This window comes from Oncorhynchus mykiss, chromosome 17 (assembly GCF_013265735.2).
Source record: "Oncorhynchus mykiss isolate Arlee chromosome 17, USDA_OmykA_1.1, whole genome shotgun sequence".
Taxonomy (NCBI): Eukaryota; Metazoa; Chordata; class Actinopteri; order Salmoniformes; family Salmonidae; genus Oncorhynchus; species Oncorhynchus mykiss.
In genome coordinates, this window is record NC_048581.1 from 11131153 (window position 1) to 11148624 (window position 17472).

General features: G+C 49.0%; 1 protein-coding gene across 3 annotated transcripts in view; it reads right to left on the reverse strand.

The window, feature by feature from the left end:
* LOC118940265 (UDP-GlcNAc:betaGal beta-1,3-N-acetylglucosaminyltransferase-like protein 1) overlaps nucleotides 1-17472 on the reverse strand; it is a 49492-nt gene that overhangs the window by 9929 nt on the left and 22091 nt on the right. For all 3 annotated transcript variants that reach the window (XM_036948934.1, XM_036948935.1, XM_036948936.1), the window contains 3 exons: nucleotides 8028-8123; nucleotides 7248-7372; nucleotides 1906-2041 (listed from right to left, as the gene is read on the reverse strand). In XM_036948934.1, the coding sequence (XP_036804829.1) occupies nucleotides 1906-2041; nucleotides 7248-7372; nucleotides 8028-8123 (357 nt within the window). The remainder of the gene's footprint in view (nucleotides 1-1905; nucleotides 2042-7247; nucleotides 7373-8027; nucleotides 8124-17472) is intronic.

Here is a 17472-nt window from a genome sequence, read left to right on the forward strand (position 1 = left end):
AGGTCAACATCTGTCGTTCTGCCCCTGAGCAAGGCAGTTAACCCACTGTTCCCCGGGTGCTGAAGACGTGATGTCGATTAAGGCAGCCCCCCACACCTCTGATTCAGCCCCCCACACCTCTGATTCAGCCCACCACACCTCTGATTCAGTCCACCACACCTGGTGTATCAGTCAGTGTAACAGTAGATTGTGATCCACAACCCATTATGACCAGTTGGGACCAGCTGGCTCCTCCTACTACAGTGTCTCAACACAGAGTGTCCCAAAATGCATCCTATTCCCTATACAGTGCACTACTTTTGACCAAATCGGATCCTATTATTGCACTAAATGACAACAGCTCCATGTTGTCATGACAGATCAGAGGACACAGGATAAACAGCTCCATGTTGTCATGATGGATCAGAGGACACAGGATAAACAGCTCCATGTTGTCATGGTGGATCAGAGGACACAGCTCCATGTTGTCATGATGGATCAGAGGAACAGGATAAACAGCTCCATGTTGTCATGATGGATCAGAGGACACAGGATAAACAGCTCCATGTTGTCATGATGGATCAGAGGACACAGCTCCATGTTGTCATGATGGATCAGAGGACACAGGATAAACAGCTCCATGTTGTCATGACGGATCAGAGGACAGCTCCATGTTGTCATGATGGATCAGAGGACACAGGATAAACAGCTCCATGTTGTCATGATGGATCAGAGGACACAGGATAAACAGCTCCATGTTGTCATGATGGATCAGAGGACACAGCTCCATGTTGTCATGATGGATCAGAGGACACAGGATAAACAGCTCCATGTTGTCATGACGGATCAGAGGACACAGCTCCATGTTGTCATGATGGATCAGAGGACACAGGATAAACAGCTCCATGTTGTCATGACGGATCAGAGGACACAGGATAAACAGCTCCATGTTGTCATGATGGATCAGAGGACACAGGATAAACAGCTCCGTGTTGTCATGACGGATCAGAGGACACAGTTCCATGTTGTCAAGACGGATCAGAGGACACAGGATAAACAGCTCCATGTTGTCATGACGGATCAGAGGACACATGATAAACAGCTCCATGTTGTCATGACGGATCAGAGGACACAGGATAAACAGCTCCATGTTGTCATGATGGATCAGAGAACACAGCTCCATGTTGTCATGATGGATCAGAGGACACAGGATCAACAGCTCCATGTTGTCATGACGGATCAGAGGACACAGGATAAACAGCTCCATGTTGTCATGACGGATCAGAGGACACAGGATAAACAGCTCCATGTTGTCATGACGGATCAGAGGACAGCTCCATGTTGTCATGATGGATCAGAGGACACAGGATAAACAGCTCCATATTGTCATGATGGATCAGAGGACACAGGATAAACAGCTCCATGTTGTCATGATGGATCAGAGGACACAGGATAAACAGCTCCATGTTGTCATGACGGATCAGAGGACAGCTCCATGTTGTCATGATGGATCAGAGGACACAGGATAAACAGCTCCATGTTGTCATGATGGATCAGAGGACAGCTCCATGTTGTCATGATGGATCAGAGGACACAGGATCAACAGCTCCATGTTGTCATGACGGATCAGAGGACACAGGATAAACAGCTCCATGTTGTCATGACGGATCAGAGGACACAGGATAAACAGCTCCATGTTGTCATGATGGATAGGAGGACACGGGATAAAGGATAATTGAACCTACAAACAGATCTAAGGTCAGCACTGTGTTCTGGGGAGGAGGGTCACCTGATCCTACCAATCAGAGAGTATTGACTGTGGAAGATGCAACCTAATTGGCTATTGAGAGTTTTGTTAACCTCTCCTGATTGGCTATTAAGTGTTGCATATAACCTTTTGCGATTGGCTGTTGAAAAGGTACATACCTTCTTCTGATTGGAGGAACTGAGGCAGCGGTATAGTTTCCGGCCCTGTTTCCCAGCATTCCATATGGTGAAGGATTCCCATTGGTTGATAACTCTCTCCTGGAGGAAGGCCACACGGAGGTTCCAAATGGTTTCCCTGGAGACCAGAGGACAGAGGAGGAGTTAGACATGGACCACACACACGCACACACCTAGAACAACAGCCTGATAGTTATCATATGGAGACATTAGTGAGCTCTTCCTCTGATGTGATGGTTTGACTAAACCACTGGGCCTCCATGACAAACAACCCTAATCCACCACCGTAAACCATGGTTCTAGTCAAATACACACACACACACAGGTGTACACACACGCACATATTCACACACACATCAATTAAACACATACACACTGTGCATGGGTGGTCCCCATATTGCTTCCTTTAGCAGTTTCACTGATGCTTTGATTTAGGGGGACCTAGATTAACACATAGAAATACACACACACACACACACACACACACACACACACACACACACACACACACACACACACACACACACACACACACACACACACACACACACACACACACACACGTAATCGTAGAGGGATTGACTCAGAAGTGTGAAGTGTCTGGAGAGTTAAGATGGTAGAAAAGAGAAACAGAGAGAGTGAGAGACAGAGGGAGAAGTTAAGTGAGAGATAACAGAAGGAGCTGGAAATAAGACTGATAGACAAATAGAAAGAGAAAGGAGAGGGAGGAGAGGGAAGAGAGAGGGAGGAGAGAGGGAAGAGAGAGGGAAGAGAGAGGGAAGAGAGAGGGAGGAGAGAGGGAGGAGAGGAGAGAGGGAGGAGAGAGGGAGGAGAGAGGGGAAGAAGTTAAGTGAGAGATAACAGAAGGAGCTGGAAATAAGACTAGATATATAAATAGAAAGAGAAAGGAGAGGGAGGAGAGAGGAGAGAGGGAAGAGAGAGGGAAGAGAGAGAGAAGAGAGAGAGAAGAGAAGAGGGAGGAGAGAGAGAAGAGAGAGGGAGGAGAGAGGGAGGAGAGAGAGAAGAGAGAGGGAGGGAAGAGAGAGGAGAGAGGGAAGAGAGAGGGAAGAGAGATGGAGGAGAGAGGGGAGGGAGGAGAGGGAGGAGAGAGGGAGGAGAGAGGGAAGAGAGAGGGAGGAGAGAGGGAGATAAGTTAAGTGAGAGATAACAGAAGGAGCTGGAAATAAGACTGATAGACAAATAGAAAGAGAAAGGAGAGGGAGGAGAGAGGGAAGAGAGAGGGAGGAGAGAGGGAAGAGAGGGAGGAGAGAGGGAAGAGAAGAGGGAGGAGAGAGGGAAGAGAGAGGGAGGAGAGAGGGAAGAGAGGGAGGAGAGGGAGGAGAGAGGGAAGAGAGAGGGAAGAGAGGGAGGAGAGAGGGAAGAGAGAGGAGAGAAGGAAGAGAGGGAGGAGAGGGAGGAGAGTGGGAGGAGAGAGGAGAGAGGGAAGAGAGAGGGAGGAGAGAGGGAAGAGAGATGGAGGAGAGAGGGAAGAGAGGGAGGAGAGAGGGAGGAGAGAGAGAAGAGAAGAGGGAGGAGAGAGGGAAGAGAGAGGGAGGAGAGAGGGAAGAGAGGGAGGAGAGAGGGAGGAGAGAGAGAAGAGAAGAGGGAGGGAGGAGAGAGGGAAGAGAGATGGAGGAGAGAGGGGAGGGAGGAGAGGGAGGAGAGAGGGAGGAGAGAGGGAAGAGAGAGGGAAGAGAGAGGGAAGAGAGAGGGAAGAGAGAGGGAGGAGAGAGGGAGGAGAGAGGGAGATAAGTTAAGTGAGAGATAACAGAAGGAGCTGGAAATAAGACTGATAGACAAATAGAAAGAGAAAGGAGAGGGAGGAGAGAGGGAGGAGAGAGGGAAGAGAGAGGGAGGAGAGAGGGAAGAGAGGGAGGAGAGAGGGAGGAGAGAGAGAAGAGAGAGGGAGGAGAGAGGGAAGAGAGGGAGGAGAGAGGGAGGAGAGAGAGAAGAGAAGAGGGAGGAGAGAGGGAAGAGAGAGGGAGGAGAGGGAGGAGAGAGGGAAGAGAGAGGAGAGAGGGAAGAGAGAGGGAGGAGAGAGGGAAGAGAGATGGAGGAGAGAGGGGAGGGAGGAGAGGGAGGAGAGAGGGAGGAGAGAGGGAAGAGAGAGGGAAGAGAGAGGGAGGAGAGAGGGAAGAGAGCGGGAGGAGAGAGGGAGGAGAGAGGGAGATAAGTTAAGTGAGAGATAACAGAAGGAGCTGGAAATAAGACTGATAGACAAATAGAAAGAGAAAGGAGAGGGAGGAGAGAGGGAAGAGAGAGGGAGGAGAGGGAGGAGAGGGAGGAGAGAGGGAGGAGAGAGAGAAGAGAAGAGGGAGGAGAGGGAAGAGAGAGGGAGGAGAGAGGGAAGAGAGGGAGGAGAGGGAGGAGAGAGGGAAGAGAGAGGAGAGAGGGAAGAGAGAGGGAGGAGAGAGGGAAGAGAGATGGAGGAGAGAGGGAAGAGAGGGAGGAGAGGGAGGAGAGTGGGAGGAGAGAGGGAAGAGAGAGGGAAGAGAGAGGGAAGAGAGAGGGAAGAGAGAGGGAGGAGAGAGGGAAGAGAGAGGGAGATAAGTTAAGTGAGAGATAACAGAAGGAGCTGGAAATAAGACTGATAGACAAATAGAAAGAGAAAGGAGAGGGAGGAGAGAGGGAGGAGAGAGGGAAGAGAGAGGGAGGAGAGAGGGAAGAGAGGGAGGAGAGGGAGGAGAGAGGGAAGAGAGAGGGAAGAGAGAGGGAGGAGAGAGGGAAGAGAGGGAGGAGAGGGAGGAGAGAGGGAGGAGAGAGGGAAGAGAGAGGGAAGAGAGAGGGAGGAGAGAGGGAAGAGAGGGAGGAGAGAGGGAAGAGAGAGGGAGATAAGTTAAGTGAGAGATAACAGAAGGAGCTGGAAATAAGACTGATAGACAAATAGAAAGAGAAAGGAGAGGGAGGAGAGAGGGAAGAGAGAGGGAGGGGAGAGGGAGGAGAGAGGGAGGAGAGAGGGAGGAGAGGGAAGAGAGAGGGAATAGAGAGGGAAGAGAGAGGGAGGAGAGAGGGAAGAGAGAGGGAGGAGAGAGGGAGGAGAGAGGGAGGAGAGGGAGGAGAGAGGGAAGAGAGAGGGAAGAGAGAGGGAGGAGAGAGGGAGGAGAGAGGGAGATAAGTTAAGTGAGAGATAACAGAAGGAGCTGGAAATAAGACTGATAGACAAATAGAAAGAGAAAGGAGAGGGAGGAGAGAGGGAGGAGAGAGGGAAGAGAGAGGGAGGAGAGAGGGAAGAGAGGGAGGAGAGAGGGAGGAGAGAGAGAAGAGAGAGGGAGGAGAGAGGGAAGAGAGGGAGGAGAGAGGGAGGAGAGAGAGAAGAGAAGAGGGAGGAGAGAGGGAAGAGAGAGGGAGGAGAGGGAGGAGAGAGGGAAGAGAGAGGAGAGAGGGAAGAGAGAGGGAGGAGAGAGGGAAGAGAGATGGAGGAGAGAGGGGAGGGAGGAGAGGGAGGAGAGAGGGAGGAGAGAGGGAAGAGAGAGGGAAGAGAGAGGGAGGAGAGAGGGAAGAGAGCGGGAGGAGAGAGGGAGGAGAGAGGGAGATAAGTTAAGTGAGAGATAACAGAAGGAGCTGGAAATAAGACTGATAGACAAATAGAAAGAGAAAGGAGAGGGAGGAGAGAGGGAAGAGAGAGGGAGGAGAGGGAGGAGAGGGAGGAGAGAGGGAGGAGAGAGAGAAGAGAAGAGGGAGGAGAGGGAAGAGAGAGGGAGGAGAGAGGGAAGAGAGGGAGGAGAGGGAGGAGAGAGGGAAGAGAGAGGAGAGAGGGAAGAGAGAGGGAGGAGAGAGGGAAGAGAGATGGAGGAGAGAGGGAAGAGAGGGAGGAGAGGGAGGAGAGTGGGAGGAGAGAGGGAAGAGAGAGGGAAGAGAGAGGGAAGAGAGAGGGAAGAGAGAGGGAGGAGAGAGGGAAGAGAGAGGGAGATAAGTTAAGTGAGAGATAACAGAAGGAGCTGGAAATAAGACTGATAGACAAATAGAAAGAGAAAGGAGAGGGAGGAGAGAGGGAGGAGAGAGGGAAGAGAGAGGGAGGAGAGAGGGAAGAGAGGGAGGAGAGGGAGGAGAGAGGGAAGAGAGAGGGAAGAGAGAGGGAGGAGAGAGGGAAGAGAGGGAGGAGAGGGAGGAGAGAGGGAGGAGAGAGGGAAGAGAGAGGGAAGAGAGAGGGAGGAGAGAGGGAAGAGAGGGAGGAGAGAGGGAAGAGAGAGGGAGATAAGTTAAGTGAGAGATAACAGAAGGAGCTGGAAATAAGACTGATAGACAAATAGAAAGAGAAAGGAGAGGGAGGAGAGAGGGAAGAGAGAGGGAGGGGAGAGGGAGGAGAGAGGGAGGAGAGAGGGAGGAGAGGGAAGAGAGAGGGAATAGAGAGGGAAGAGAGAGGGAGGAGAGAGGGAAGAGAGAGGGAGGAGAGAGGGAGGAGAGAGGGAGGAGAGGGAGGAGAGAGGGAAGAGAGAGGGAAGAGAGAGGGAAGAGAGAGGGAGGAGAGAGGGAAGAGAGAGGGAAGAGAGAGGGAGGAGAGAGGGAAGAGAGGGAGGAGCGGGAGGAGAGGGAAGAGAGAGGGAAGAGAGAGGGAAGAGAAAGAGAGAGGGAAGAGAGAGGGAGGAGAGAGGGAAGAGAGAGGGAAGAGAGAGAGAAGAGAAGAGGGAGGAGAGAGGGAGGAGAGAGGGAGATAAGTTAAGTGAGAGATAACAGAAGGAGCTGGAAATAAGACTGATAGACAAATAGAAAGAGAAAGGAGAGGGAGGAGAGAGGGAAGAGAGAGGGAGGAGAGAGGGAGGAGAGAGGGAAGAGAGAGGGAAGAGAGAGGGAGGAGAGAGGGAAGAGAGGGAGGAGAGGGAGGAGAGAGGGAAGAGAGAGGGAAGAGAGAGGGAAGAGAGAGGGAAGAGAGAGGGAAGAGAGAGGGAAGAGAGAGGGAAGAGAGGATGATTTGTAAAGGAGTAGATGGTGACAGCGCGTCAACAAGGTTAGATGTACGATGGACAGATGGAAGGAAGGAAGGAAGGAAGGAAGGAAGGAGTGAAAACAGGAACGAGGGGATGAGAGGGAGGAGGTTATGAGGGAGGAGGTTATGAGGGAAGGGAAGGAGAGGTCTTCCCTATCAGAGTATTTACAGAAACAGGCTTTCCGCTTCGCGTGTCCTACGTGTGTGTGTCGCTATAGAGGTTGGAAAGGGCAACACACACACGCACACACGCACACACGCGAGGCTAGGGAATTCCAGAGCTGAGTGTGTGTGTCCAGGGATGAGGCTCAGGAAGGGGTCAGCTGGACAGCTGTGTGTAGCTGGAGGACATGTTGTGTGTGTGTGTGTGTGTAAGCGTGGCTGTGTGTGCATGTCTTACTCCAGGACAGAGTGTGTAGCAGCTTGTTGATGGTAGCGGTAGACTAGTAAACACTGGTCCACTCTGACCACACCTCCTCCCTGACCAACACTCTGATAGAACCACAACAGATCCTCTGGAACTCCCTGGAGAGGAGAGATGAGAGAGGAGAGGACAGGAGAGGAGAGATGAGAGAGGAGAGGAGAGAGAGGAGAGGACAGGAGAGGAGAGGACAGGAGAGGAGAGAAGAAGAGGACAGTAGAGAAGAAGAGAAAAGAGGACAGGAGAGAGGAAGAGGACAGGAGAGAAGAAGAGGACAGGAGAGAAGAAGAGAGAAGAGGACAGGAGAGAAGAAGACAGGAGAGAAGAATAGAGAAGAGGACAGGAAAGAAGAAGAGGACAGGAAAGAAGAGAGAAGAGGACAGGAGAGAAGAGAGAAGAGGACAGGAGAGAAGAAGAGGACAGGAAAGAAGAAGAGGACAGGAAAGAAGAGAGAAGAGGACAGGAGAGAAGAAGAGAGAGGAAAGAGGGTGATGAGGGAGGAGGTGGTAGAGAAGGGAAGAGTGAGGTCACACATTATTCAAATGGATTTGTGCTCTAACGTTGGACAAATTAGAGGAGTCCTCATGCAGTCTTGTGCTTGCACTTCTTGACCCCTAACCCCTGAGCACACCTGAAAGGGAAGTCCCCCCTTGAAAGACTGGGTGGACCCACTGTTCAAATCAATCAAATCTGCATAAGTGGTCGGTTTTAGATTCTAAATTTGACTTGCGTGGACAGGTTTTAGGGGTGGAGTCTCACCTTGCCGCCCTCGTCAAAGGTTCCGACCCGCTGGAACCAATCCCTGGAGCAGAACCATGTTGGCATGATGACCGTAGGGCCGTGAGAGGTGTACACCTGAGAGAGGGGAGACACACACACACTCAGCGGCGCCGGACTGCTTGTGGATCCAGTGACTAGAGAGCAGTGAGATATCAACACCCTGCTAGAGAGACTAGAGAACAGTGAGATATCAACACCCTGCTAGAGATACTAGAGAGCAGTGAGATATCAACACCCTGCTAGAGAGAGACTAGGGAGCAGTGAGATATCAACACCCTGCTAGAGAGAGACTAGAGAGCAGTGAGATATCAACACCCTGCTAGAGAGACTAGAGAGCAGTGAGATATCAACACCCTGCTAGAGAGACTAGAGAGCAGTGAGATATCAACACCCTGCTAGAGAGACTAGAGAGCAGTGAGATATCAACACCCTGCTAGAGAGACTAGAGAGCAGTGAGATATCAAGACCCTGCTAGAGAGACTAGAGAACAGTGAGATATCAACACCCTGCTAGAGAGACTAGAGAGACTAGAGAGCAGTGAGATATCAACACCCTGCTAGAGAGACTAGAGAACAGTGAGATATCAACACCCTGCTAGAGAGACTAGAGAGCAGTGAGATATCAACACCCTGCTAGAGAGACTAGAGAGCAGTGAGATATCAACACCCTGCTAGAGAGACTAGAGAGACTAGAGAGCAGTGAGATATCAACACCCTGCTAGAGAGACTAGAGAGCAGTGAGATATCAACACCCTGCTAGAGAGAGACTAGAGAGCAGTGAGATATTAACACCCTGCTAGAGAGAGACTAGAGAGCAGTGAGATATCAACACCCTGCTAGAGAGACTAGAGAGCAGTGAGATATCAACACCCTGCTAGAGAGACTAGAGAGCAGTGAGATATCAACACCCTGCTAGAGAGAGACTAGAGAGCAGTGAGATATCAACACCCTGCTAGAGAGACTAGAGAGCAGTGAGATATCAACACCCTGCTAGAGAGAGACTAGAGAGCAGTGAGATATCAACACCCTGCTAGAGAGATACTAGAGAGCAGTGAGATATCAACACCCTGCTAGAGATACTAGAGAGCAGTGAGATATCAACACCCTGCTAGAGATACTAGAGAGCAGTGAGATATCAACACCCTGCTAGAGAGAGACTAGAGAGCAGTGAGATATCAACACCCTGCTAGAGAGACTAGAGAGCAGTGAGATATCAACACCCTGCTAGAGAGACTAGAGAGCAGTGAGATATCAACACCCTGCTAGAGAGACTAGAGAGCAGTGAGATATCAACACCCTGCTAGAGAGAGACTAGAGAGCAGTGAGATATCAACACCCTGCTAGAGAGAGACTAGAGAGCAGTGAGATATCAACACCCTGCTAGAGAGACTAGAGAGCAGTGAGATATCAACACCCTGCTAGAGAGACTAGAGAGCAGTGAGATATCAACACCCTGCTAGAGAGAGACTAGAGAACAGTGAGATATCAACACCCTGCTAGAGAGACTAGAGAGCAGTGAGGTATCAACACCCTGCTAGAGAGACTAGAGAGCAGTGAGGTATCAACACCCTGCTAGAGAGACTAGAGAGCAGTGAGATATCAACACCCTGCTAGAGAGACTAGAGAGCAGTGAGATATCAACACCCTGCTAGAGAGACTAGAGAGCAGTGAGATATCAACACCCTGCTAGAGAGAGACTAGAGAGCAGTGAGATATCAACACCCTGCTAGAGAGATACTAGAGAGCAGTGAGATATCAACACCCTGCTAGAGATACTAGAGAGCAGTGAGATATCAACACCCTGCTAGAGATACTAGAGAGCAGTGAGATATCAACACCCTGCTAGAGAGAGACTAGAGAGCAGTGAGATATCAACACCCTGCTAGAGAGACTAGAGAGCAGTGAGATATCAACACCCTGCTAGAGAGACTAGAGAGCAGTGAGATATCAACACCCTGCTAGAGAGACTAGAGAGCAGTGAGATATCAACACCCTGCTAGAGAGAGACTAGAGAGCAGTGAGATATCAACACCCTGCTAGAGAGACTAGAGAGCAGTGAGATATCAACACCCTGCTAGAGAGACTAGAGAGCAGTGAGGTATCAACACCCTGCTAGAGAGACTAGAGAGCAGTGAGGTATCAACACCCTGCTAGAGAGACTAGAGAGCAGTGAGATATCAACACCCTGCTAGAGAGACTAGAGAGCAGTGAGGTATCAACACCCTGCTAGAGAGACTAGAGAGCAGTGAGGTATCAACACCCTGCTAGAGAGACTAGAGAGCAGTGAGATATCAACACCCTGCTAGAGAGACTAGAGAGCAGTGAGATATCAACACCCTGCTAGAGAGACTAGAGAGCAGTGAGATATCAACACCCTGCTAGAGAGAGACTAGAGAGCAGTGAGATATCAACACCCTGCTAGAGAGACTAGAGAGCAGTGAGATATCAACACCCTGCTAGAGAGACTAGAGAGCAGTGAGGTATCAACACCCTGCTAGAGAGACTAGAGAGCAGTGAGGTATCAACACCCTGCTAGAGAGACTAGAGAGCAGTGAGATATCAACACCCTGCTAGAGAGACTAGAGAGCAGTGAGATATCAACACCCTGCTAGAGAGACTAGAGAGCAGTGAGATATCAACACCCTGCTAGTGAGAGACTAGAGAGCAGTGAGATATCAACACCCTGCTAGAGAGAGACTAGAGAGCAGTGAGATATCAACACCCTGCTAGAGAGAGACTAGAGAGCAGTGAGATATCAACACCCTGCTAGAGAGACTAGAGAGCAGTGAGATATCAACACCCTGCTAGAGAGAGACTAGAGAGCAGTGAGATATCAACACCCTGCTAGAGAGACTAGAGAGCAGTGAGATATCAACACCCTGCTAGAGAGACTAGAGAGCAGTGAGATATCAACACCCTGCTAGAGAGACTAGAGAGCAGTGAGATATCAACACCCTGCTAGAGAGAGACTAGAGAGCAGTGAGATATCAACACCCTGCTAGAGAGACTAGAGAGCAGTGAGATATCAACACCCTGCTAGAGAGACTAGAGAGCAGTGAGATATCAACACCCTGCTAGAGAGACTAGAGAGCAGTGAGATATCAACACCCTGCTAGAGAGAGACTAGAGAGCAGTGAGATATCAACACCCTGCTAGAGAGAGACTAGAGAGCAGTGAGATATCAACACCCTGCTAGAGAGACTAGAGAGCAGTGAGATATCAACACCCTGCTAGAGAGACTAGAGAGCAGTGAGATATCAACACCCTGCTAGAGAGAGACTAGAGAACAGTGAGATATCAACACCCTGCTAGAGAGACTAGAGAGCAGTGAGGTATCAACACCCTGCTAGAGAGACTAGAGAGCAGTGAGGTATCAACACCCTGCTAGAGAGACTAGAGAGCAGTGAGATATCAACACCCTGCTAGAGAGACTAGAGAGCAGTGAGATATCAACACCCTGCTAGAGAGACTAGAGAGCAGTGAGATATCAACACCCTGCTAGAGAGAGACTAGAGAGCGGTGAGATATCAACACCCTGCTAGAGAGACTAGAGAGCAGTGAGATATCAACACCCTGCTAGAGAGACTAGAGAGCAGTGAGGTATCAACACCCTGCTAGAGAGACTAGAGAGCAGTGAGGTATCAACACCCTGCTAGAGAGACTAGAGAGCAGTGAGATATCAACACCCTGCTAGAGAGACTAGAGAGCAGTGAGGTATCAACACCCTGCTAGAGAGACTAGAGAGCAGTGTGGTATCAACACCCTGCTAGAGAGACTAGAGAGCAGTGAGATATCAACACCCTGCTAGAGAGACTAGAGAGCAGTGAGATATCAACACCCTGCTAGAGAGACTAGAGAGCAGTGAGATATCAACACCCTGCTAGAGAGAGACTAGAGAGCAGTGAGATATCAACACCCTGCTAGAGAGACTAGAGAGCAGTGAGATATCAACACCCTGCTAGAGAGACTAGAGAGCAGTGAGGTATCAACACCCTGCTAGAGAGACTAGAGAGCAGTGAGGTATCAACACCCTGCTAGAGAGACTAGAGAGCAGTGAGATATCAACACCCTGCTAGAGAGACTAGAGAGCAGTGAGATATCAACACCCTGCTAGAGAGACTAGAGAGCAGTGAGATATCAACACCCTGCTAGAGAGAGACTAGAGAGCAGTGAGATATCAACACCCTGCTAGAGAGAGACTAGAGAGCAGTGAGATATCAACACCCTGCTAGAGAGAGACTAGAGAGCAGTGAGATATCAACACCATGCTAGAGAGACTAGAGAGCAGTGAGATATCAACACCCTGCTAGAGAGAGACTAGAGAGCAGTGAGATATCAACACCCTGCTAGAGAGACTAGAGAGCAGTGAGATATCAACACCCTGCTAGAGAGACTAGAGAGCAGTGAGATATCAACACCCTGCTAGAGAGACTAGAGAGCAGTGAGATATCAACACCCTGCTAGAGAGAGACTAGAGAGCAGTGAGATATCAACACCCTGCTAGAGAGATACTAGAGAGCAGTGAGATATCAACACCCTGCTAGAGATACTAGAGAGCAGTGAGATATCAACACCCTGCTAGAGATACTAGAGAGCAGTGAGATATCAACACCCTGCTAGAGAGAGACTAGAGAGCAGTGAGATATCAACACCCTGCTAGAGAGACTAGAGAGCAGTGAGATATCAACACCCTGCTAGAGAGACTAGAGAGCAGTGAGATATCAACACCCTGCTAGAGAGACTAGAGAGCAGTGAGATATCAACACCCTGCTAGAGAGAGACTAGAGAGCAGTGAGATATCAACACCCTGCTAGAGAGAGACTAGAGAGCAGTGAGATATCAACACCCTGCTAGAGAGACTAGAGAGCAGTGAGATATCAACACCCTGCTAGAGAGACTAGAGAGCAGTGAGATATCAACACCCTGCTAGAGAGAGACTAGAGAACAGTGAGATATCAACACCCTGCTAGAGAGACTAGAGAGCAGTGAGGTATCAACACCCTGCTAGAGAGACTAGAGAGCAGTGAGGTATCAACACCCTGCTAGAGAGACTAGAGAGCAGTGAGATATCAACACCCTGCTAGAGAGACTAGAGAGCAGTGAGATATCAACACCCTGCTAGAGAGACTAGAGAGCAGTGAGATATCAACACCCTGCTAGAGAGAGACTAGAGAGCAGTGAGATATCAACACCCTGCTAGAGAGACTAGAGAGCAGTGAGACATCAACACCCTGCTAGAGAGACTAGAGAGCAGTGAGGTATCAACACCCTGCTAGAGATACTAGAGAACAGTGAGATATCAACACCCTGCTAGAGAGAGACTAGAGAGCAGTGAGATATCAACACCCTGCTAGAGAGAGACTAGAGAACAGTGAGATATCAACACCCTGCTAGAGAGAGACTAGAGAGCAGTGAGATATCAACACCCTGCTAGAGAGACTAGAGAGCAGTGAGATATCAACACCCTGCTAGAGAGACTAGAGAACAGTGAGATATCAACACCCTGCTAGAGAGACTAGAGAACAGTGAGATATCAACACCCTGCTAGAGAGATACTAGAGAGCAGTGAGATATCAACACCCTGCTAGAGAGAGACTAGAGAGCAGTGAGATATCAACACCCTGCTAGAGAGACTAGAGAGCAGTGAGATATCAACACCCTGCTAGAGAGAGACTAGAGAGCAGTGAGATATCAACACCCTGCTAGAGAGAGACTAGAGAGCAGTGAGATATCAACACCCTGCTAGAGAGCATTGAGATATCAACACCCTGCTAGAGAGAGACTAGAGAGCAGTGAGATATCAACACCCTGCTAGAGAGAGACTAGAGAGCAGTGAGATATCAACACCCTGCTAGATAGCATTGAGATATCAACACCCTGCTAGAGAGAGACTAGAGAACAGTGAGATATCAACACCCTGCTAGAGAGAGACTAGAGAGCAGTGAGATATCAACACCCTGCTAGAGAGACTAGAGAGCAGTGAGATATCAACACCCTGCTAGAGAGACTAGAGAACAGTGAGATATCAACACCCTGCTAGAGAGACTAGAGAACAGTGAGATATCAACACCCTGCTAGAGAGATACTAGAGAGCAGTGAGATATCAACACCCTGCTAGAGAGAGACTAGAGAGCAGTGAGATATCAACACCCTGCTAGAGAGACTAGAGAGCAGTGAGATATCAACACCCTGCTAGAGAGAGACTAGAGAGCAGTGAGATATCAACACCCTGCTAGAGAGCATTGAGATATCAACACCCTGCTAGAGAGACTAGAGAGCAGTGAGATATCAACACCCTGCTAGAGAGCATTGAGATATCAACACCCTGCTAGAGAGAGACTAGAGAGCAGTGAGATATCAACACCCTGCTAGAGAGCATTGAGATATCAACACCCTGCTAGAGAGAGACTAGAGAGCAGTGAGATATCAACACCCTGCTAGAGAGACTAGAGAGCAGTGAGATATCAACACCCTGCTAGAGAGACTAGAGAGCAGTGAGATATCAACACCCTGCTAGAGATACTAGAGAGCAGTGAGATATCAACACCCTGCTAGAGAGAGACTAGAGAGCAGTGAGATATCAACACCCTGCTAGAGAGAGACTAGAGAGCAGTGAGATATCAACACCCTGCTAGAGATACTAGAGAGCAGTGAGATATCAACACCCTGCTAGAGAGAGACTAGAGAGCAGTGAGATATCAACACCCTGCTAGAGAGACTAGAGATCAGTGAGATATCAACACCCTGCTAGAGAGAGACTAGAGAGCAGTGAGATATCAACACCCTGCTAGAGAGAGACTAGAGAGCAGTGAGATATCAACACCATGCTAGAGAGCATTGAGATATCAACACCCTGCTAGAGAGAGACTAGAGAGCAGTGAGATATCAACACCCTGCTAGAGAGCATTGAGATATCAACACCCTGCTAGAGAGAGACTAGAGAGCAGTGAGATATCAACACCCTGCTAGAGAGAGACTAGAGAGCAGTGAGATATCAACACCCTGCTAGAGAGACTAGAGAGCAGTGAGATATCAACACCCTGCTAGAGAGACTAGAGAGCAGTGAGATATCAACACCCTGCTAGAGATACTAGAGAACAGTGAGATATCAACACCCTGCTAGAGAGAGACTAGAGAGCAGTGAGATATCAACACCCTGCTAGAGAGAGACTAGAGAACAGTGAGATATCAACACCCTGCTAGAGAGAGACTAGAGAGCAGTGAGATATCAACACCCTGCTAGAGAGACTAGAGAGCAGTGAGATATCAACACCCTGCTAGAGAGACTAGAGAACAGTGAGATATCAACACCCTGCTAGAGAGACTAGAGAACAGTGAGATATCAACACCCTGCTAGAGAGATACTAGAGAGCAGTGAGATATCAACACCCTGCTAGAGAGAGACTAGAGAGCAGTGAGATATCAACACCCTGCTAGAGAGACTAGAGAGCAGTGAGATATCAACACCCTGCTAGAGAGAGACTAGAGAGCAGTGAGATATCAACACCCTGCTAGAGAGAGACTAGAGAGCAGTGAGATATCAACACCCTGCTAGAGAGCATTGAGATATCAACACCCTGCTAGAGAGAGACTAGAGAGCAGTGAGATATCAACACCCTGCTAGAGAGAGACTAGAGAGCAGTGAGATATCAACACCCTGCTAGATAGCATTGAGATATCAACACCCTGCTAGAGAGAGACTAGAGAACAGTGAGATATCAACACCCTGCTAGAGAGAGACTAGAGAGCAGTGAGATATCAACACCCTGCTAGAGAGACTAGAGAGCAGTGAGATATCAACACCCTGCTAGAGAGACTAGAGAACAGTGAGATATCAACACCCTGCTAGAGAGACTAGAGAACAGTGAGATATCAACACCCTGCTAGAGAGATACTAGAGAGCAGTGAGATATCAACACCCTGCTAGAGAGAGACTAGAGAGCAGTGAGATATCAACACCCTGCTAGAGAGACTAGAGAGCAGTGAGATATCAACACCCTGCTAGAGAGAGACTAGAGAGCAGTGAGATATCAACACCCTGCTAGAGAGCATTGAGATATCAACACCCTGCTAGAGAGACTAGAGAGCAGTGAGATATCAACACCCTGCTAGAGAGCATTGAGATATCAACACCCTGCTAGAGAGAGACTAGAGAGCAGTGAGATATCAACACCCTGCTAGAGAGCATTGAGATATCAACACCCTGCTAGAGAGAGACTAGAGAGCAGTGAGATATCAACACCCTGCTAGAGAGACTAGAGAGCAGTGAGATATCAACACCCTGCTAGAGAGACTAGAGAGCAGTGAGATATCAACACCCTGCTAGAGATACTAGAGAGCAGTGAGATATCAACACCCTGCTAGAGAGAGACTAGAGAGCAGTGAGATATCAACACCCTGCTAGAGAGAGACTAGAGAGCAGTGAGATATCAACACCCTGCTAGAGAGCATTGAGATATCAACACCCTGCTAGAGAGAGACTAGAGAGCAGTGAGATATCAACACCCTGCTAGAGAGACTAGAGAGCAGTGAGATATCAACACCCTGCTAGAGAGACTAGAGAGCAGTGAGATATCAACACCCTGCTAGAGATACTAGAGAGCAGTGAGATATCAACACCCTGCTAGAGAGAGACTAAAGAGCAGTGAGATATCAACACCCTGCTAGAGAGAGACTAGAGAGCAGTGAGATATCAACGCCCTGCTAGAGAGAGACTAGAGAGCAGTGAGATATCAACACCCTGCTAGAGAGACTAGAGAGCAGTGAGATATCAACACCCTGCTAGAGAGACTAGAGAGCAGTGAGATATCAACACCCTGCTAGAGATACTAGAGAGCAGTGAGATATCAACACCCTGCTAGAGATACTAGAGAGCTCTCTCTCTCTCTCATAAAATATTCTACTTGTGTATATATTTGTTCTATTTGACAACTTCATTATTTTATTCCGAGTCATCATCTCATATCTATAGAGCTGCTGCCTGTGCTGTCTGACAAAATCACTATTTTAGTAGTTCTTCAGATTTTTGTAACTGCTGAATACCAACAACTATCAATCACTTGGATCATGTATTTTCAGGTAGAGACACCTCTCACAGCAACTGCTCTCGATCCCTCGTCTTCTGTCTCTTCCCACACAGACCGGGCAAGAGGGCTTATGGTCATTGTAGTTAATGACCACGTTTTCTGCGCTAAACTATGTCGAATATTGGCCTGTAGGAAACGACAACAACACACAGTTCAGGATTCATCTGATTTCATCTCTAGAGAAACACATTGAACATTTAGTCAATTAGATGTTTAAAAACGGTTAATCACTCAGCATTTCTCCCAGCTGGTGTTCCAGTCTGACTCTGGTCCAGCTCACTAATCAACAACCTTCCCATTGCTTCCCCCACTACTGTTCTCTGGGACTATCCCACATCA